A 22,563-nucleotide genomic window follows, 5' to 3' on the forward strand; every position below is an offset into this window, starting at 1 on the left:
AAATAAGTTTAAAATAATTACGAAATGAGGGAAAACTTCTGTTATCTTTCCATTATTTTCTTTTTTTTCGCTGTATGTCTGTTGAAAATTTCTCTCACTCTTAAATATAATGAGAGAATGACGAATTCGAACACAAGCTAATACGGAAAAACACTTGCATATTACCCGAAATTGCTTCAGCATTTTGTGTATAAATTTTACTCCTTAAGTTGCAATAAAAAAAAAAAAAAAAATTACGTCATAAGCATATATACTGATTTACCTCCATATTCGTACAGTGAGGTAATGACAAATACAAATGTAACTTTTAAATAATCTCAACCAAATGCTTTTTTGCGCATATTAAATTCAGTGTTAAAAAAAAAAAAATATATATATATATATATATATCAACCGCCACACGTACATATTAGGAATGTTGCAAGGTTTTAAAAACTTAAGGCTGCGTTCACAAATCTCATTCGAATACTTGTAACACGGTGAGGGAATGATTTTATTTTTCGGGACATGTATGTAAAATCAATTATCCGTTTTACGCATTTGTTGTCGTAGTGCAATAAAAGCTCCGACATACAACTGACACTGATATTTAAATATTTTAGCGATATTTAATCAATATGAATATTGTTGTATTTGAGATGAACAGCTTTTTCGTTATTGTTATCGAACTAATCGCAAGGGAGAAGGTGAGGGAATAATTTTTAGAGTAATAACTTGCATGTAGACCAAAATGTTACATCGATAATAAATGCATGTGACTCGGGACTTGAATTTCGAGACTTGATGAGAAATATTCACAACTTTTTTGATTACGCGCATCAATATTTTTGCAACGTTTATTCACGAAGTCGGTATTCAATCTCCAATTTCGATAGTATAATTACGACAAATCGTGTTTGATTTATGATTCAATATGCGTGTATATACGATGTATATATCTGCGGTTTTTGTTTAGTAAAGTAACTGCAATATAATTTTCCGTACTTCGTCATCGGTTCGAGCGAATAATTACAAAAAGTTTCCCCTCGTGGCCAGAAGCCAACTCTTAGCCAACGGAATTTTCTGTCCTAGTCAATCTTCTCAACGGAATAATAAATCCTTGTATAATAAGTAAATCACAGATAGCACTTGAACTGAATCTGGCTAATTGAGATGCCTAATGAAATTAGAGAGAAGTAATAATAATACGATTCCTTGACATATAAATCGTCAACTTGTCACAGCCTTACTTAATGCCGAATACGAACGACCGCAATTACAGTTTACATAACGTTGCGAATTAGGAGATGCAAATTCTATTTCTGACAGGACTCCTTGGCATATACTTGACGTGCCTAGCATCTAATTATTTATCGGTACCGATGTCACCAGTTTGAACGAAAGTCCGCGAAAATATTTTATTTCAACCCGGAGCATAGCTACAAGCACGATCAATCAAATCAAAAGATAAGCAACTGACTTTGAAACGCAGTCACCCAGCGAATCAGGTGTAACGATGAGTTTTTGCAACACAGAGATAAAGCGATTAGAAATTTGGAAAGACGATCCGATCAGGGATGAAAAATTAAATTAAAAAATAAAACAACAAGAATGTTATCGATTTTGCATGGGGCGTTTTTTTTTTTTTTTTCTTCTCTCCAAAAATAGGCTTACAAAACCCCAATATCGTTATTTCGCTATTCACAGATTGAAGAACGTTGCTTTTTTAGCAATAATATTGCCGATTACTTCAGACTGCTATTATTTTCCGTAAATCTGAACGTTTCGTGGTGACTCTGATTAGCAGTAGCCGATCTACGTTAGTTAATTTGAAATTCTGTTTACACGGACTGGCGATTGATTTCATAGAGTATTAATTGAAAATATACCTCGTATTAATTCGTGTAATTTACATTTCAGAATAGTGTCCCAAATTTTTGACAAGCTGAAAAAAAGACGGAAAAACAAGGGAGTAATACGTAATAAATCGCAATAATGTCAAAACTTAATTGGTATAATATATTTAACCCGCAGCCGAAGGTTAGCTGAAGGTTACAGAACTGCCGGATCCAAATTAGCCATAATTTATTACATTAGTAGTGAACGAGATATACGGGGTGGCCGATTCTAGGTAACCACTCGATACGTTATGGAAGATAAACGAGAAGCGAAGAAAAGTTTCGGCAGCGTTTATCCAACGCAAGATGGCGCGACACTCGGGAAACTTCAATGGCGGCCGTTCTGTCGATTGAAAAGTTTGGAGGGCTGTAACTCGGTGAAAAATCGTCAGAACGGAGAAATTGAAGAATAGACGGTTTCGTGTCGATGGCATCTGCAATTTTCATACGGCATCAAGGACGATCGCAAATCAAAATATGGGAATACTCGGCATTAAGATTTCTCTGGAGTGGCGCCGCTGGCGGTCAAACTGACACAGTCGCTCTGTGTTTCCCGCCGCAAAAGCGCCGCAACAGTGGGTCTTAATAATTTAGCGTTGTTAAAACGAACGAAGGATATTTTCGAGGTCAAGTTACGAGTGAGTTTTTTGATTCTATTAGTTACTTTTCGGTGATGTATGCCAGAGAAAAAAGAACAAATCCTTGATAACCTTGTGATATAATTCGCTGCAAAACATGACGCGTTTGAATCGACAATATTTTTTTTTTTTCGTTTTTTGAGCTTGGATACGCCATGATTAATATTATAATTTGACGCACGAAATCTTGTATCCAATAATCTTTCATCTCCCAACGATAACCCGAATGATACATAGAAAAAGGACACGGTGTCGAGAAATGTTTGTTCGCCACGTCTACGTAATTTAAAATGATTATCCGAAATTGATATGGATTAAAAAATTGTGATCATATTCAACCGATTGCGGAAATTTTCGATGTCAAACGATAGTCACAACCAAGCAATGGTTAATACCTATTTAATAGTGACGTTGCGTGACGAAATACGACTCGGGTCGAGGAAAATGTGATTGGAATGAAGGAAATGAAGGAAAGAAACTTGGCTCAAACACGATCGTTTCGCGTTCGTTCACCCACACACCTTTCTACCTATTACGTACGCTTCGCAGAAACTGTACTATAGGGAGCCTGCCGACAAATCCGGTCAAACTGCAACGTGTAATTTTCGCACAGATATTTCCATGCGCGTCACGGCGTTTCATTCCACGTTTCAATTTCTATCGACAATAATAATTGATGATGATGATGATGATGATGATGATAAAAGGAAAGGGGGGACAAATGTGCATATCATCGAAATTTCACGCCTGCTGTGCAGGTTTTCTAACCAAAATAATGCCATTTTTTACCTCAAATTATTACGTACTTCGTTACGCGCAATTTTGTCGACCAGTTGCGAAAATAACGCAATAATATTTCGATTATTTTCATCAACTGTTTCAAGAATTATTCGTTGAAATTTCACCTCGACATATCCTAGGACAAGCATGAACGAGTGAATAGAGTGAAAACAAACTGTGCATATAATTCGAGATGAATTCCAGCGTAATATGATTCAACCGTTCGCTGGAACCGATGAAATTGATTACGTTTTTACATCCAGTTTTATTCATTTAACTAGGAAGAAGTTATCGCTGCAAGTTTAAGTTGAAAGAAAATATTCTCTACGGGTTTGTTCGCATTGCGCATTATTTATACATTATAAGCCCTGACAGGCGATGAGGTTGAAATCCCCCCCCTCCCCACCCCCAAAAAAAAAACATCTTGCAATCTTGGAGCAGACTGTAAGGATCGAATCTCTTCAACGTTGATTTTCATTTATTACATAAAAAAAAAAGAAAGAAAAGAAAATGCAACGGTGTTCATAATTTTTCTACAAAATAATCAATGATCGAAATTTTCCTCCAGTTAAAACTCATGGATCTTAGTTTTATTACCATGCCAAGGAGATCACGTTGAATTTCAATGATTTCAGCTTGATTGAGTTTACTTAAAGGTTTCAAATTTTGTTTAATTATTATTTATTCATTACCCGAACAGTTCGTCGCTAACAATTTACACCCTTACTTTTTGACACTTTTGGCGAGGGGAATGGGAAGAAGATGCGAGGAGAAAATCGAACGAATCTGTATCGTGGACAAACACATTCATTGCAACGTGTTGATATAATAAACGTAAATTAGGTATTCAAAATCGAAGGTAACATTCGTCACAATCAAACCTCTTATCACAGCTGTATAATGACAAGTCGGAAATCGGAATAACCGCGTTTGTTGAGTCGAACAATTTTTTTCCAGTCATCCAGTTTGACAGCCATCGACGTTTTTACATACACATGTATTTCTACAACAAATGAATCTGATGCAAGACGGGCGAATTACTTGAAACGTTTCGTTTAATGGTTTTCCTCTCTCTCTCTCTCTCTCTCTCTTTTGGCTCAATGTATTCGAAAGCAAGTATTTAAATTGGAATAAAATAAATTTTTTACAGCTCGATTTTTATCGGAACATATTTTAAAATCGAAAAGGATCGTTTGTCATCCTTGTATTAATCGTTCCTTCTTTGTTCCTTCGAATCATCACGTCAACGAGTTTAACAAACGGAATGTGACCAAAAGATTTGGTGATTTTAACCTTAGAACAACAAAAACAATAATTAACGTCATCGACAAGTTCGCGACGACGATTGGTTAATAATTTAAATTTCGTCGAGGCAGGTCGTGTTTGAAAATATGTTTTTTCACAATATTTTCACAGTTTCTTTGTTTTCACGAATAACGAAGTGAAATTATTAACGAAGATCGACGTTACACGCATATACTTATTATATACACAGCGAGTGACCATGATAATCGCGACTCTCGCTATCTCGCATAATACGATTCTTTTTGATTCAGGGAACGAGCGAGCAGCACCAACGGCAATGAGACATATAGTTATTACCCGGATTGAAGCCTGTGTGGTAGTTTCGTATAAAAGGCAGGGGACGACGTCAAACGCCCTACACTCCCGTAGTATCCGTAGCGGAGGCCACCGCCATAAGTTCACTGACGATACTTTTGCATTCGGTTTTTTTTTTCTCTATTCCCTATTATTTTTTATTTATTTTTTTAAATTTTTTAATTTTTTTTTTTCTTGCCACTTCCAAGACTTGGAAGAATTTACATCGTTGCGTTGACGTTTCGTAAAACGTGCGGCAGTGAAAATCGCGACACAACCGCATCGGTCGACGAAATCGATGTAAAAGGGGATAAAAAAAAAAAAAAAAAAACAAGGCCTCGTAGATTGTGGATAAGTGCGGGAGATTTTACCATTATTTATAAATATATATACACGAGTATTTTGTTGCTCTTGTTAAATTCGTCAGAAATATTCTTACATAAATTATATAGTGGTTTTGGTGAATATACATATTATTATACAATATTGTACTTGTGCAGTGTGTACTATTATTATTATTTTATTTTTTTTTCTCACCACCGTTCTTCTTCGTCGTTTTTATTCGTTGATTCGAAGAGAAGTGATAAAATTTCAAGGTAAGAATTCGTTTCTCGTTATTTTCCGTTTTTCCGTTTTTTCCCGTTAGTTTGTTTTTTCTTGTTCAATGTTTTTTCGAGTTTCGTCCGCGTGATCTAAGATCAGCGGAGACGCTCTAAGGTGATGAAACTTTTAGTTGCGAATCAACTTTCAGTGAGGTTTTACACGATCGTTGAAAATTTTGTTTAACGTACGAATTGGAAAAAAAAAAAAATTTATACGCTCGTAATTCGTAATTTTGGTTTGAAAATATGTATTTCTTTTTTTTGAAAAATTTCATTCGCTTTCGATTCAAATGCGATAAATTTCTTGGCAAGTAATTGTAAAGAGAGCCCGGAATGCATTTAAAAAATTTTCAAGTCCTTGTAACGTATGTAACGATAAGATGATTAACCGAAACGGTTATAAATTAAATTGAAAGAAATTGAAAAATAAAAAAAAAGCACCCACAGAAAAAAAATAGTCAATCATACTGTATAATATAATAATTGAACCGAGGAGATAAATTACGGGGATTGAATAATCACGCGTTTAATTATATTATACCGCATAGATTTGTCGCAAATGCAATTGTACAAATACGTAATGACGCGGGAATATTATTTTTCCATACAAGCACTTGGACGGAATACCGATGTAAAGAGAAGGGTGGAGAGAGAAGGATAGATACGGAAACTAGAATTTTCGTGTATTGTTGCAGAGATAAAGAATAAAAGAAATTGACCGATGTCAAGTTATTTTTAGTGAGTAACGTGTTGCCGATTCGTCCGAAACACGCAAATTATTTTCCTTAAATTATGTTGCAAAACAGGTTTTACCCAGTGCAAGGAATGCGTGGAGGATACAAATACAGAGAATTGAAGTCGTCATTCGATGCTTCGAATCCGATGCATTTCTCTTTAAGATCAGTAGAAAAAAAGAAAAAAGAAAAGAAAAAAAATTGGTCGGTATATTCTCGCGAAAAGTTTACCGATTATTCTTTTCAGGTCGCAAAAAATGTTTCATTTTTTCTTCCACAATAATCTGATACTCGTTGTCGATGAAAATTAGTATACTTCGAACTGTAGAAAATTTTTTCTTTCTTGCGCTGTAAAATCTTTTCAATTAATAAACACCAGCGATAGATTAAAAAGAAAATCAAGAGCGTCTAAAAGTCTTGACATTTTTTTTTTTTTTCAAATTTTCCGTAAAAATTATCCGTTAATTTCTCTGAACCATTTTGAATCGTTAACTGGGGGGGGGGGAATGGATAGAAAAAAAAATGTATATTTACATATATCGCGTCTTCCACTAAAAGTTGAATTGTTCTTATTTGTACAGATCGATTGTCGATGATAAACAATATTTTTGAAAAGAACTGGTGGAAGAAGGAATATTTCTTCAACGTCGTTTATTTCAAAGTTAAATTTATCCTCAACGATCTCTAAATCGATTTGATCGTTTCGATCGATCGACGGAAATTGTATTTTTGAAATGGATCGACTTTTTTTTTTCCTTTCTTTTTTATTTTTTTTTTCTCCTTTACGAGAATATCGTAAAACGATCGATTTTTCAGTACAAGTGGGTTAAAAATTTAAAGGAAAGAAAATTTAAAGAAAAGGGGGAAAAAAATTTTTTGAACCGAATTTGAAAATAATACGCGCGTGTGTGTGTGTGTGTGTGTGTGTGTAAGAGTCACGTAGTTCGTTGCACCTTGCTTTCGTATTTTCTGTGAGTCACGTTACAAGGACACCGAGTAAAAGCTCGAACTGCAGCTCGTTAATATCTGCAGACTCGGTGCTCATCGCTTCGTTGCACATCGTTTCTGCATAGCAGCTGTTGCGATTTATTTTCGCGATCCACCGACCGAACATCATTCAATATCCATATTAAACCGCGCTGCCGCAGGATATCCGTGAGGGTGAAATCATCGACGCAATCACCTGCAGTTTCACGCCGATGATGACGATGACAATCCGCGTGCCGGTAGAAAAGGAGATCGGCGACGAATAATAGGCGGGGGTAAAAAAAAAAAAAAAAGAAAACAACTAGAACGGCTGATCGATTGATAAGGAGGAAAGTATGAAATTTTCAAAGACGCGAAAATACAATTCGTAAAGTCGTGAAAATGTGGAATATTCAAGTATAAGAAATTAAAAGTATATACAAAGTTTGTAACATATATCGGAAACATCTAGATTTTGTGTATATTGGTGCTGTGCGATTAATAGATTAATCGACAGCTTCGATTAATCGATTTTCCAATTAATCGATCAACCCTTTCGGTCACATATTTTTCAACGTTTTTTGTGGTCGCTGATCACGAATTTGAAGTCGGAATTCGATAATTTTCAAATCCAATATGGCGGATCCAATATGGCGGACGTAAAGTCGAACATACTATAAAAATTCGGTAATTCTGGCCGAACATTAGAATTTTCGATATTTTAATAGTCATGCGAAGTGACAAAGATTATTTGCAGTTGTAAATAAACTCTGATAAGGTTAGGACATGGAAATTTTTGCGATGTGACTGAAAGGGTTAATCGACGGTTTCGATTAATCGATGTTGCCTCGTAATAATTTCGATTAATCGATTAATCAAAGAAACGATTAATCGCAATACTCAATTAATCGATCAATCGCACAGCATTAGTATGTACGATATATATATATATATATATATTCTATATCATCGAGAGAATTCAACATTTTGAGCTATTTATTTGATTTTTTTATTCCTCGACACTTTGACTTTCCATATTTTTGAAATCCACGAATCAAGTTTTCGATTCTTTGAAAAATTCGATATTGTGGTACATTTATGTTTTCATCTTTCCATTGCAGACCGTAAATTCTTTCTTTCTTCTTCGTCGCACGGGGAACTTTACATGTGTATATCAATGTATGCTGCTGTACCGCAAGTGAAGCGGAACTTGAGTAATTGAAACGCAGGAGAATAAAGTTCCCGAAGTTAATACTGCGATGCAAAGAGAAACGAGGAAACGAAAAAAAAAAAAAAAAAAAAAAAAACCTTGTTTCTTCAACGACGATTACTTCGTGGGCAAGCATCGCGAAGTAGTTACAAAAATATCCTTGTGATTTTTTTCACCGCTGACTTGTATGTACGCACCTGGATTTATGAATGATTAATTTTTTTTTTTTTCAAATTTTTTAGTCTCTCTTTTTGCAACAACGTATCAGATATGCAAAGTCAACACGACCGTTTATCGTTACATTGTAAGAACTGCAGATTTTCCAACAGATCGATTTCTTTGTATCACCTCTCTCCTCCAGGCTATTACTTGTCGAGTGTTAGAGAGTAAAAAAAAAAAGGAAAAAAAAAAAAAAAAAATACACAAGTAGAGTCACTCACTTGAGATCGATTATTAAAACAACCTTGAATTAACGACAGGAGAAAACTTTTTATAAACACCAAAGCGTTGTCTGTTTGTTTTTTTTTGTGTACTAATTAATTAGTTTTGTATTACTCGTTATAGTATTTTTTTTGCCTTTTCTTTTTTCTCTTTTCTCCTCCTTCAATCGTCGCGCACCAAGAAGAACAATAATTGCGAAACAAAACGAAGGTAAAAAAAAAAACCAAATTCTAGACAGCCAAGAGAACTGGCAAGAAAAAAAAAAAAAAGAAAAAAAAAAGGGCGAAGAGATGAAATGAAAGAATTCACGCGTCTCGCTTGAATCATTGTCGTCTGGCTTCAGAAGTTATTTCCATCAGGCTGACTTATGCTTTTACAATATGTTATTCCTGACACTCGCTATTCGAGCATGACCATAAGTATCAGCTTGCTATTAATGTGGCGTTGACCAAGTAAAGTTACTTTGTGTGTACCACATGCGTTTTTCTTCAAGAACGACGATGACGATGCCGATTATATGTATAACAATGTCGCGTGTCTAATGGTATAAGGTGAATTTCGAGGTAAATGAGCGTATAATTTCTTCTTTTTTTTTTTTTCACTGCATTCACTTCAATGTCACTCAAAACGCATTTTTGCACTAAAATTAACCGGAATGAAAGAAATTACGGTATCAAGACCTTATATTTGGCGGATACGAAAATATATTTCTCATCACACTATTATATTTGTAAATGATATAAGGTCGTATCCGAAATTTTTTTATACCTCGTAAACGACGCAAAAACCTTCGATACATAAATATTTATCGATTTTGGTAAGAATTTTCAAAATTTCTACATATCTCACAAAATTATACAGAACGTAGCTGCAGTACAAGGTTGTCGGCGAAATTCTTTTTTTTTTTTTCGAAAACGCTTTGAAACCCTTCGAAATGTGAAGATTTATCGATTTCGGGGAAAAAAAAATGTCAAAATCATTTCTTCAAGTTTGTATTTTTTTGCTATTAGCGTTAAGCATAAATTTACCTCTTTAGGTATTACTATGTAAATTTGATTGTGTAGCATTTTTTGGATGATACAAATGAATAAATAATCTAGTAAATATTTCGTTTCGAAGTTTTTTGCGCGATTTAAGATGAAAAAAATGCGGATGCGACCTGATAGTTGGTATACATTTTGTTATTTTTTTTCGTCTTACAGTTAATACCGAAAGTTAAACTGAAATATTGTTTGTTCCACCGTTAATTGAAAATTTTTTCTTGAGAAACAATAAGAAAAAAGAAACTTTGTATCCGCCCTTCTACCGTTATAGTTCGTAGTACGAGGTCGTACGCGACTCTGACATGTGTGGGTAATTAATAAATTATTTTGGTTTTTGTTTAATTATTTGTTTTGTTCAATTTATTTTTCAACGAAATCGCCGCTGAGGCTCGTCGAAATTCCGCGTGAAATGAAGGTTTCATCAAATTGTCTGATCGTGAATCGGCGTAACGGAATCACAGGAGCGAAGGAGAAACTAATACAATGAGAATTTCACAGGGAAATCGGTGTAGGTTCAAGTCGCGTAGAGAACGCGTACCTTTACATGCTTTATTTATACAGGGACAAGGTCGTTGATCATAACTTTCGTGTTTCAGTTTCACAATAATTTTACGCTATTCGATCACCTTGCCAATAAATGCAGCCGTATTACGTTATTAAATGCAGCCCGTTATTTACGTACAATCTGTAATACAAATTATACGCATAAACGATCTCTAATCTAATCTGCGTTATAAATTTATATTCCAACAACCGAACTGGCTTATACATATTTATCAAATTTATCGAAATCTGTATAATCCTGTAACGGTTTATCATCGTACCTCTTTTATATACACAATAGGAACAAATTTGTGGCTTGTGTATGAATGAATCAGGCATGAGAGTACAATCTGAACCCTGCAAAGCGGCGTGAAAAAAATATAACGAAACTGATTCTGAGATTAGAAATTTGCAGCGCTTTATAGTCTGCGATTCAAGATTTGTAGCTAGTTTTTTTTTCTTTCTTTCGTTATTTTTTTTTTTGGGTCAACAGTGCGGTTTTTGTCAAACTTTGGTATTACAATTTTCGTTTGTCTGCCGAAGCGTTAAGGATAAATTGTTTGCATAACATTCGCTTCTTGAAACTTGGTTTTACGATTTTAGATATTTTTTTTTGTTTTTTTTTTTTTTATTTTTTAAATTATTTTATTTTTTGGTTTTGAGACGTCTGTTTCTCCTCCCGACTGTGGACGTGCAGATATTTCCTAATTAATATCGCTCTCGTATAAAACTGTACGATGATGCAAGCGAGGTACGGTGGGATTTTTAAGGACACAACAAATAGAAATCATCGTCCTTGCAGAATGTTGGTGTATACATACGGATCTATATACATATATATATAAAATATAAATCAGTGTACACGGTGATTGCATTTCGAGACACAGAAGGTAAGCAAGAAATGAGAAACATGAAACCAAGAGAAGAGAAAATTATTTTAAACAATACAAAATAATAAATAAAAAAAAAAAAGCAATCCCCGCCCCCATTTACGTTCAATGCCAATATTTCGTGCCAACATCTGTGGACGTATATTAATCAAATAACTATCTCAACGCGGAGCCTGTAACAGATGCATTTAAGGATAATATAAGAAGTAGTATACAATATATGTATATATATATTGTATGACGAGGAGGAAAACTCGGTCTATTCTCGGGCCGAGTCTGAGTTTGCAATATCGAGTCGTAGGTCAAGTCAAAGACAAAATTATTTTGCAAATACGCGAGGCGAAAGGAGCGATTTTTTTTATAACAAGAGTTGTTGCACGCGTTTTTTCACGAAGCACCAAATTGAGGTTAGGATTGCTTAACGTCAGATTTGTTCGCTACGGCGCATGCGCGCGGTGCGGAAAATATCGCTTTCAACTCCCAAGACTTGAAACTGGTATTTTCTGTACTCCGCGCATGCGCATTTGTAGAGTCACTCAACCGTTACAGTAACGGTTACTTTGTGGGCGGAAAGTGCGCGTGGAAAAACGCGTAAAACACGCTTGCGTTATATAAACGCTTTATGGTTTTTTTTTTTCTTTTTTTTCCTTTTCGTGCGCTTGTGTCACAGTTGAAAGAAACCCTTTCACTTTTCTCGGTCCGGAAACCGAGTTCAGTCTCTTAACGCCTTTGCAGACTGGCCGATAAATCTGATCGACGTTTATAGATGGAGATATAAACCATAGAAATAATTAGCATGTGCGGTATTTATGTTGTATACAGGATTTCCTGCATTGATCTATTGACTTTCTCAGTCTTTTCATGTAACGCGTACGACGCTTGATAGATGATATCATGTCACGGTATAAAAATTAATATACCGTAAGGAATCGTAAACATTTTTCTTTCCCTCTTTTTCCAATCGATCTCAAATTCAGGGTTGTAATACCAAAGACGCAATTTGAATATGCAATAAGTTGCGCAAATCTAAGCAGAAAAAATTATTGTCACGAAAAAAAAAATTAACATTCGACCGATATTTATTAAAAATATGATTTTTATCACTTGGTTCGAATAAGTTTGAAATACAACGATTTTTGCGGAAAAAAGTAACACCTTGCACTTTCGGCTGGCATTGAAAGGATCAGTTTTGTTAGTCGTAAGGTTGTATTAATAAATTGGTAAAAGCAGAAAAAAAAAAAAATAATAATATACTCTATAAGGCCAACGAATCGCTGCTTTTTTGACATAATGACTGATATTTGCGCAATAGCTAAAACAGATTTAAGAGGAATTTAAAAAAAACAAATACAATCTCTACCTATAAATTTATGTCAAACTATTTTCTTTTTTTATTGCAAATACCAAATTTATATACATATATATATATATATATATATATATATATATATATATATATATAGATCCAACAAAATGAGGACGTACCCTTTGGCTGATGATTAACGATCGTGTGATTATGTCGCTGCAAAGTTTGGGGCAAAAAAACCTCGACATTTCCGAAATTTACATCCTTTCAATCAGCGCCACGAGCGCTTGTGAAAATTTCGTGATTATGCGGCGAGAGATGTATTTTTAATATACCCGGTCAACGCTCGTAAATATTTGTGCTCGTAAAATATTGTCAAAATATTTGAGGAAACAAGTTTTATCACACGATTTAATACCATCGAATTGTATATATATATACATATATACATATGTATATTTATACATCGGGCAATCATCGCGAAATTATATATGTTTCAAGTTTCTTGTCGCGCGCTTTGATTAATTAACAATAAGATTTGCATATAGGAAGAAATTGAATCGTCATTAACTTAAATTAGTATCGTTTTATTAAATATTATTTCTTGAAATAATATTCCTATCCAGCTCCGATTGTATACTCAATGATTGAATGATAAAACAATTTAAAACGCAGGCTTCGAAGGTCCTGCGTATTGCAAAATTCAAACACGAGATGCACCCGTCAGCTTTGTGAGATATTCGATTTTACTTTCTACGATAAAAGAAATAAAAAATATTTGCAAGTATGTTGTAATGCTGAAGCGGCGAGCAATATTGAATGTCTACAAGATACGTTATGTTTACATCGAAATTGAGCAAATTGGAGATTGCAACATCGTTATAAGTATTTTATGTACATAACATGTGCTCGTCAAACTGCAGAAACGTATTAAAATATATTCCTGTCACGTGAAATAACGCACATAGAAGCGTGTAATAAGTTTTACTTGACTTTGACACGAGGATATATAATTATTCAAACAATGGGATTCAAGAAAAAAAAAAAAAAAAACACTTTGAGCAACTCGCAGGGCAGTGTTATTGTTGGTTTACAAATTTTTGAACTACACGCGTTGAGTGTGTGTGTGTTTTTTTAACCGATATAACTGATCAATTCGATTTTTACAAGCGCTAATGATTCTTTTCAATTGTAAAAGGGGAAGAAAGGAAATTAGGACAAAGACTAGAACAAGAAATTATAAAATAGGCAAAAGCGTGAGAAGAATTGCTGACCGAGCTTAGTAAACTTAACGTAACGTAACGTAAGAGGAAAGTTCGTTATTGTGCAATTTTAGAATGACTTTTTCAATGGGTTGACTTTTCAAAATATGTATAAGTCTGTTTTGGTTCTTACGGTTTACCAAAATTCAGACAATCCTGAAGGTGCGGAGTAGCGACTTTTTCTAAACACGCATCGTTACAGTAACTTCACTAACTTCAACCCCCTAAAGAATATAGTGATTCAGGGACGAGTGATTGATCAGAATTACAAAACGGGAAAGAAAAAACGCATAAGAAAACTGAAACACCGGTAATTAACAAACTTCCGGCATTTATTCCATCAATCAATTGGTGTACACGTTTTTAGGAGTAATTATTCGTTGGCAGCTATTCGCCTGCAGACTGTAAATTATGCTCGCAGTGTTTTTTTTTTTTTTTTTGCATATCAATGGTTATACTTACAGGTGTGTATTGAAAGTAGATAGACGCAATATTTACATCGTATATTCCTTACTTTGTACGAGACGTATTGTTAACTAATTTTGATTGCGATACGCGCAAGAAATATACTATTATGCAATCATTGTAACACCATTTTATCGGTATATATTTATTATTTTCCTGAAATTATCAGTAAGGATATCTCTGTGCTAATTATACCCAAGGATTTATATATAAAATTGCTCAACGCTTTGCACTCGAGTTGGCAATGTATTCCTGGAACTTCTGTAACAAATTTTTCTAGTATGAAAGCTTTCTTTGCTCATTTTCCTGAAAAGTTTTTCTGCCATTTTTTCTTTCAATTAAATATCTGTCTGTATTTTTAAAAAAAATCCATCAAATTTGTTGCATTGTGACAAAAATCTCCCGAGTATTTCTGTTATACGCTATAAGAAATATTTACATCCCTTGTTTTGTTTTCGTATTCACAGATGGGTTCGCTGAAACAGTTGTCAGTTCTCAAAGGAGAAAACACAGGCAGAAAGAACGAGGAAGTATTCGTTCATAAAATATTCTCCCAAGTGGCGGCCAACAATCTGAATCACACAGCAATTGTCTACGAAGGTAAATTTTCGTTCACCCTTTTGTAACTTGTCGTCGCTGAAATATCTCACCGTGTCAGAATTGAAAAAATTCTAGGGTACAAGAGGAATTCTGGACGATGAAATTCATGAGAAAACCATGTTCAAATATTTTTGATAATTTAGCTGTGTGGTCTATAAAGTGAGAAAGTTAATTGAGAAATAATAATTTGCGTTGACGGACGAAACGAATGAAAAAGAACGTTGCGATTAAGCTTTTAATCTCGTTTTACAGACGAGTTTGGCAAGGACAGAAGTTTGACTTACAGTCAGCTCGAAGCGCGAACCAATCAGCTGTCACGGGTCCTAGCAAAACGCTGTCGTCGATCCAGCAGCCTCGATGCCCTCGTAGCAATTTCAATGCAGCCTACGGATCGTCTTCCGACTCTCTTGCTGGCTACGTTGAAGGCCGGAATGGCTTACCTTCCGTTGGATCCAGGGTTTCCAGCTCCCAGAGTTAAGCATATCCTGAACGAAGCCGAGCCCCTCCTCGTGGTCGCCGAAGATGGAGGTGAGCGATGAAGAATCCTGAAAAATTCACATAGTCGAATAGATTGTTGTTCCAAGACTGCAAATGTAGACAATGCGCCCTGCGACGTAGAAGGTCTAGCGTAATTATTAGGTCGTAAAAAGCTCCCGCTGCGCTGTAGAAAATTAAACTCCTGCGGTAATAAACAAACGGTAAAAAAACGAGTAGCCTTGGCTCTGATTCGCGTGAAAAATTATAATCAGAGGCAGTGAAATCGATTATTCCACTGCAGAGCAGCCTGGAGTTATGCAGATTAATGGGCAATTTTCTTATCGTTGCACAACAAACGGTTCAACCCCAACGACAAGGCAGCTGTGTCTCGGATGCGAGTTATTATTAATAATAATTGTAATGAACGGCAGATAATTAAATCCTGTTCGCTGTGTGTTATTACTCATAATACGTTGGTTGAAATTTTATTGACATTCTATGATTATTCTCTGCTATAACGGTACGGCATTAAAATTTTCACGCTTGAATGAACGTATCGTGAAGCTGACGCTATCGCATTAAAAACGAATCAACTAATGGATGTAATGAGAAAAATTCTCTAAGAGAGCAAATAACTCTGTGAAAAAAATTCCCAGACAGGTACTCCCAGCTCTTAAACCTACGTGGCATACGTTTATTCTATATATACATGTTGACATGGTGATAGTGGGAAGTATTTTGTTGCTCAAGATGCAAATCGTTATTGAAGTGCGATAAATTAACATACTAAGATAAAATTGTTAAATTGAACGACAGTTAATGAAATGAAAAATAAAACCCTGTATGACACCAATAATGTATATTCACAGTGTATGTATGTTTTTTGCCATACATTTGGAAAGGAATATTTGCATTCTATCGCTTCGATATCTTACTTTATACTATCGGTAATGTCAATCAATTACAGTTGCAACAGTGACAAATGATCAGAAAATAGGATACATTGGCACAAGGCTACTTCTCAAGCAGAAATTTCTTGTATGCAAAATAACATTGCGCAATGTATTTGCGTGGCGGTAGATGCGAAAAGTTTTTTGAATAAAGACTCGTTCAAATGTAACTTCAGACAATCAGCAATTTTGTACGGGATTTATCATTTATTAATTTTCGTTTATTCGATCGCTCGATTTCAGCCGACATGACAATATACGAGGGTACGCCTGTCGTTACATACGAGACGCTTTTAGAAGAAGCCAGCAAAGAGTCGACGGAGCCCATGAATTTGGACACGTGTTCTGACCTGGCGATCGTTTTGTACACTTCGGGAAGCACGGGGGTGCCGAAAGGCAAGTGATAGTACCGATAGTACATTATTACAAAGTAAGATTACGTTCCAATTCAAGTGAAATATGCTTGACGGGGAGAATTTGAAGGAAACCTTTTGTACCTTCTACTCAGGCGTTAGACTGCTCCACGAAACTCTGATGAATCGGCTCCGCTGGCAGTGGAGGGTGCTACCTTATTCGTCGACTGAGGAGAGGTGCGTTTTCAAAACTGCACTGACTTTCGTCGACAGTGTGCCCGAAATCTGGGGCCCTTTGCTTCAGGGAAGGAGCATCGTCGTTGTTCCAAAGCATGTCACAAAGGATCCGCAGAGGTTCATTCAGCTTCTGGAGAAACACAAGGTAAGCGAACGATCCGAACACACAAATTCCGGCCATGTGACACGAGGGACAGAAAGAAGACGAAACTCGCCGTTACTTTCGCCTCTGAATTGTCTGACAGTCGAACTTTTTTCTACAGATCGAACGACTCGTACTTGTCCCGTCTTTGCTGAGGACTCTCCTAATGTACTTGGAAATGCAGGACAAGGAACTCCTTCAGAGCCTGAAACTCTGGGTGTGCTCGGGCGAAACTTTGACTATTTCATTGGCCGAGCAGTTCTTGGCCAGATTCCGGTCCGGCGAACATGTTTTGGCTAATTTTTACGGCAGTACAGAAGTTATGGGGGACGTTACATACCATTTGATCAATCACCCTCAACAGCTCAAGGGTCTGGACAAAGTACCGATCGGTAAGCGACGGTGTTTATATCTTTGAACAACATTGTGAATTCGAATTTCCGTGAGGATAGAAGCAAATGAAAGTAAAATATGAAGCGAGTTCTTTCAATCCAATTTACAGGCAAGCCGTTAGATAATACTGTCGTATACCTTGTTGACAAGGAAATGCAGTTGGTGCCGCAAGGAGAAGTCGGGGAGTTAGTTTGCGCTGGTAAAAACTTGGCAGCTGGTTACGTCAAAGGAAGGGATCCGCATCGTTTCTTAGACAATCCACACGCTGTGGATCCAGGTGAACATAAAGAAGGAATGAATAAGACGAAAGAAGAGAGTCATTAGTGTTAATTAATGGGATCGAAGAAAACATTGCAAGTAGAGGATTGTGTGACGAATTCGATTCACTGATTTTTTGTCACTTGATTTTGGTCAATGGACAAACTAAGAACGTCGAGGCGTAATTTTCAAGAGCAACAGATTATTCTTCATAATTGTTATTACTTTATCTACAGAATACTCGCGGATTTATCGAACTGGTGACTACGCCAGGATCGTAAAAGGCATAATGATTTACGAGGGGAGGACTGACGCCCAAATTAAAATCCGAGGACACAGGGTTGACCTCGCAGAAGTGGAAAGAGCTGTCGTGGCATCCCCTGCTGTCGACAAAGCGGTCGTTCTCTGTTTTAAACCCGGTGAACTTTCGCAGGTAAATGAGAGGCAAAGAACATGTGGAATAATGTTTGAATATTGAGAGATTACAAATCGCAGTCATTTTACCTCGACTTAAATTGTGATGCGTTGAATAAAGATGGTATCAACTCTGCAATTTTTTCAAATGTGGCGAATAGTGTGAATACCTTGATAGTTTTGACTTCCATTTACCACAACTAATTATCTGTCTTGTTACAGGCACTCATTTCGTTTGTGACGGCCAAAGACAACATACATATTTCCGGACTGCAGATCGAATCTTATCTGCACACCATTCTACCGCCTTACATGATACCGCAAGTGATAGTGATTGATTCCATTCCTCTATTGGTGAATGGAAAGACTGACAGACAGACACTGCTGATGCAATACGAATTGATGAGCAACAGTGAGTGAGAAACAATGATAAAATACAAGAAGCTAAATCCCTACTTTACTTTTTTCCAAACTTCTTCTTCATTTTATTTTGCAGAAGAGGAAATCGCCGTCGATTGCAACTACGAAAATGTCCCGCTGTCTCTTCTCCCTGCAGCTCAAGTCCTCTTTCCCACGGTAGCATCAGTGGTCGGACGTAGCGCTCGAGCAGCAGTGACCATCGACGCTAACTTTTACGAGCTGGGAGGAAACTCTCTGAATTCGATCTACACCGTTACCAGACTTCGCGACCAGGGCTACCAGATTGGAATAACTGACTTCATAAGCGCAAAGAACATGGGGGATATACTGCAGAGGATGAATGTCGACTCAGATTCCGACACCGATGGCTCTGCCAACGGAGAGCAGTACGTTTTTGAGGAGCTCAATAATTCCCACAAAGAAGACGTTGTCGAGTGAGTATACACTTCGATAGTATTGATCGAAAAGCTGCTTAACGATAGGATTCTTTTGGAATAAACCTTATCTTTGCTAACGTCTCAACTACAGGATGATCACGGACAGTTTTTACTCGAAAGCTGACCTGGAGAAGTGGTTGATGCCTGACATTACCAGAGAAGATTACTCAGATCTGATGCACAAGCTTTGGGATCCTCTGGTAGAGAAAGGATTAAGTTTCATAGTGAAATCCACGTCAGGCGAGGCGCTAAGCGTCGCGTTGAATTTCGACGCGAGAGACGAGCCTGAGGTTACGATAAATTCAAAACTGACAGTAATATTTGAGTTTTTGGAGTACCTTGAGGGGCCAATCCGAGAGGGACAGCTGCCCAAGGGGAAGGGACAAATTTTGCACTGTTTTATGATGGGAACCAACAGCAGTCTCACTTCAGCTGAGAATATCGCTCTTATGAGGGAGATGGAGGAACATGTGCTCAGAGTCGCCAGGCAGAAGGGCTTCGCTGGCATATTTACAACAAACACCAGCCCGCTCACACAGGTAATTGGCTTTCTCTGTATCTAGAAATTTTGGGAAAAACGTTATAAGAATGTCGAAAATAACATTTTTTTTTACTTGCCAAATATAAAACTAATTTATCAAGTCGTCTTTACAGCAACTGGGTACTGATATCTACAACTATGAAGTCTTACATGACTACCAAGTCAACAAATACATTGCGCCCGATGGTTCGATGCCGTTTGGAAACGCGCCAGACAGTCAAAGAGCAATCTGCTGTTGGAAAAGCGTTTAGCACTTTCTGGTCAACAGATTGGAAATTATTTGTAGTTGCTCATGTGATTAGTTTGACTGGTTAGTGATAGTGAAGATCTGTACAGAATTGTAAATAAGTATTCAACCCGACGAGGATATTACCAAATAGATATCATGCATGAAATAAATCGAAGGGCGCACACGAACTAGAAATTTTAATGTCTTTACATATTTATTTGTCTGTAAAATGAAGAAAACAACTGCTTTGCTCCTGTTTCCTCCAATCATTATTATAAGGTACCTGAAGTTCTTCTCACGAACGTTAAGCATGCCTCAGTGTGGAATAAATTTAAGTTACATCTGATACTCTTTAAATGTCTTTAGCCGATGAATACGTATTTGTTGCAAGTTTTAAAAGTAACATTCAACTGCTATAACGGAGAAATCTGTGCGAACCCCATAATCATTCATAATTATTTATGATTTAGGAAGTAGTTTTATTTGAATATATATTGATTAAGGTATTTAGCATTAAAAATCACAATGATTTACACTATTCATCTGTCAAATATTGTAAATGCACTTATCACTAGCACCTGCCTAAATAAATCGTAATTCATAATAATTTACGCAAGATCCTGTTTTTTTTTACCTTATCCCTGAGATTTTCAAGAAAATGAAAATCAAAGAGCCACGCATCCACGATTAACTACATAAATTAACAACTGAACAAGTGATGTAACATTCGCTCACCTTATTCCAATGGAAACCTCTACTTGTAAGAGGACTCGGAACAAAATAAGAACATATTTTGTGTGTGTAAGAGATCACAGCATGATTAGGTTTTCGGCGATTGCTAAATTGATGAGAAAGTTCTCGACTGCAGGGGCTAAGTTTTTCTCTTTAAACGTTTCGATGGATACCATTTTTCTACCTTCAGGCGTTGTTAAACTTGCCAACGATTTTAACTGATTCAAAAGATCTTGTGTTTTATCTGAGATCTCTGATGTTATTTGCACCTCTGAGTAAGATGGATTATCTCCGAGCTGGACCATGAACAAGGCTATTTCCTTGTGCGTCTTTGTCATCGTTAGACTTTCTGGAAAAAAAAAATCACATGGATGTTAAGGATTGCGTGTTTATGATATACTTGCGGTCAAGCGTTTCGTAAAATTTTTTCACGAAAAGGGAGTAAAGATATTGGATGAATAATCTGAAAAAAGTTGACGAGCGGTAAATCTTCTGTCTCGAAGAGTGGCTTGTACCAATACACTGTGAAAATGGTTATGCAAATTATAGCAATTTTGTAATACCTTTTGCGTGTGACGCAATAGTGATTTCTCTTGCAGGTAAATTCACGAGTAGATCGTAAAGCTCAGCCCGTGAAGCGACTAGACTATCCCTGCACCCTGCGATATACGAAGAATGACCCTGAAATATCCAAGCAAAGATATTTAATAATGGCCAATGTATGAGACAACAAACGGGCTAAATTTCAAAGTTCCATGAGGAGAAATAAACCTTAAGCTCCAGTATCTCATCTTTAACCAGGTCGACCCATGGAAATAAATATTCGGTAACATTTCTGTGTTTCATAAAAGCAGGGAAGGTCCGTATCCATCTAAGAAGCTGTTCAAGGCTGTGGTGGTAGACTATTATCCGTTTCTTCAGCAATATCGCTGTGTATATAAGAATTGTCTTCAGCTCAAAAGTCTTTATCAAGCCTCTGAGGTTGGTGCTGTTACTGGCAACTTTTCGATCGCTGTATTCATTGCAAACAAACGTTCCGTTATCTTGAGTTGCGCAAGAGCCTTTGGTGAATACGGATAAATAGAGCTGCAGCAACTCTGTTGGACTTCCAGTCCTACAGTACATTTTGCTCAAGACACGGCACAGTGCCTCGTATTTTGGTGGATTGAAATCTGTCGCGAATAAAACAAGCGCAAACTGTTTTACCTGTAGGAAATGAACGAAGAAATTATCTTTCACAGTTTCCCTAGAAATGCTGCGAAAAAATAGGGAAATTCTTTTTCTGATCACTCTAAGAGACAAGTAAATCAAAACTTTTAATCAAAATCAAAAATATTGAAATGACAATAGTAATTAACAAAATATCTTGCCCTGGGTAAATTATCGGAGTCGGAAACTTCGGTGCATTGAATATAGAACCAGGAGTTGTGAGAGTGTCTGGCATAGACGAAGGGTAAAATATCATTGTGCTCAGATTGTAGGGAAGATTTTCTGAGCACCAAAACTTTTTGCGATTCTGTAACGTCGGGGTAGTTCCAAGTCCACAGAACATCACCGTTGCAATCCTTTTCTGAAATTATTGACACCGTTTTTACTTTGGTCTGTCAATCAATATTTCCATTCGCAATTCGGCGCCGAAATCGAAACGTTATTCGAAATTACCACGCCGCTTCGACGCACAAACTCGCTAATGGCAGTAGAGTGAAGTTAGCCGCTGTTGGGTTCCATCTCTCTTACCGATGCGGTAGGTAATATACGTGAGGCAAAAAGCGGTGGACTTCACGTTACGGAAAATCCCGTGACCAACTAACCATTGAGCCAAAGTCAAAATACTGAGCTAAGAGCTCATGGGGCGAAATATACGATGCATATAGGGTGAATGCGTTAACGAATCGTTCGGCAACGATGCAAACGATGCAATTGGAAGTTTTTTTCGTAAATAATCGATCGAAATTACCGATTATGCCGCAGGAAAGCAGCTCCATTGCTGGCGCCATCTTGTTCCACGTGGGTACTACGTGAGT

General features: G+C 36.6%; 2 protein-coding genes across 4 annotated transcripts; one reads left to right on the top strand and one right to left on the bottom strand.

Annotated features, from left to right (window-relative positions):
* Window positions 1–4,987: 4,987 nt before the first annotated feature.
* On the top strand, window positions 4,988–20,414 carry LOC107223730 (mycosubtilin synthase subunit C). Of its 2 annotated transcripts, none has more exons than XM_015663514.2 (12): window positions 4,988–5,490; window positions 14,824–14,956; window positions 15,209–15,484; window positions 16,627–16,779; window positions 16,892–17,118; window positions 17,237–17,507; window positions 17,618–17,785; window positions 18,003–18,199; window positions 18,403–18,592; window positions 18,677–19,034; window positions 19,129–19,576; window positions 19,692–20,414. In XM_015663514.2, exons 2-12 carry the CDS (start codon window positions 14,824–14,826, stop codon window positions 19,827–19,829), a joined length of 2,559 nt encoding a protein of 852 aa, XP_015519000.2. In that variant the 5' UTR covers window positions 4,988–5,490; the 3' UTR covers window positions 19,830–20,414. The 2 variants fall into 2 exon arrangements, with proteins under 2 accessions (XP_015519000.2, XP_046589984.1); XM_046734028.1 differs by lacking the exon at window positions 4,988–5,490 and adding an exon at window positions 14,597–14,635.
* Window positions 14,307–22,543, bottom strand: LOC107223724 (putative DENN domain-containing protein 10 B). 2 transcript variants are annotated; one of them, XR_006903306.1, is made up of 6 exons: window positions 22,497–22,543; window positions 21,910–22,109; window positions 21,311–21,745; window positions 21,103–21,220; window positions 20,543–20,888; window positions 14,307–15,501 (listed from the first exon to the last, which is right to left on the bottom strand). XR_006903306.1 is itself a non-coding variant. In XM_015663508.2 (5 exons), exons 1-5 carry the CDS (start codon window positions 22,534–22,536, stop codon window positions 20,617–20,619), a joined length of 1,065 nt encoding a protein of 354 aa, XP_015518994.2. In that variant the 5' UTR covers window positions 22,537–22,543; the 3' UTR covers window positions 19,848–20,616. The 2 variants fall into 2 exon arrangements, 1 of the variants encoding a protein (XP_015518994.2); XM_015663508.2 differs by lacking the exon at window positions 14,307–15,501 and having other exon boundaries at window positions 19,848–20,888.
* Between the last annotated feature and the right edge of the window lie 20 nt (window positions 22,544–22,563).

The sequence above is a fragment of the Neodiprion lecontei genome, chromosome 3 (assembly GCF_021901455.1).
Source record: "Neodiprion lecontei isolate iyNeoLeco1 chromosome 3, iyNeoLeco1.1, whole genome shotgun sequence".
In the NCBI taxonomy this organism is placed as follows: domain Eukaryota; kingdom Metazoa; phylum Arthropoda; class Insecta; order Hymenoptera; family Diprionidae; genus Neodiprion; species Neodiprion lecontei.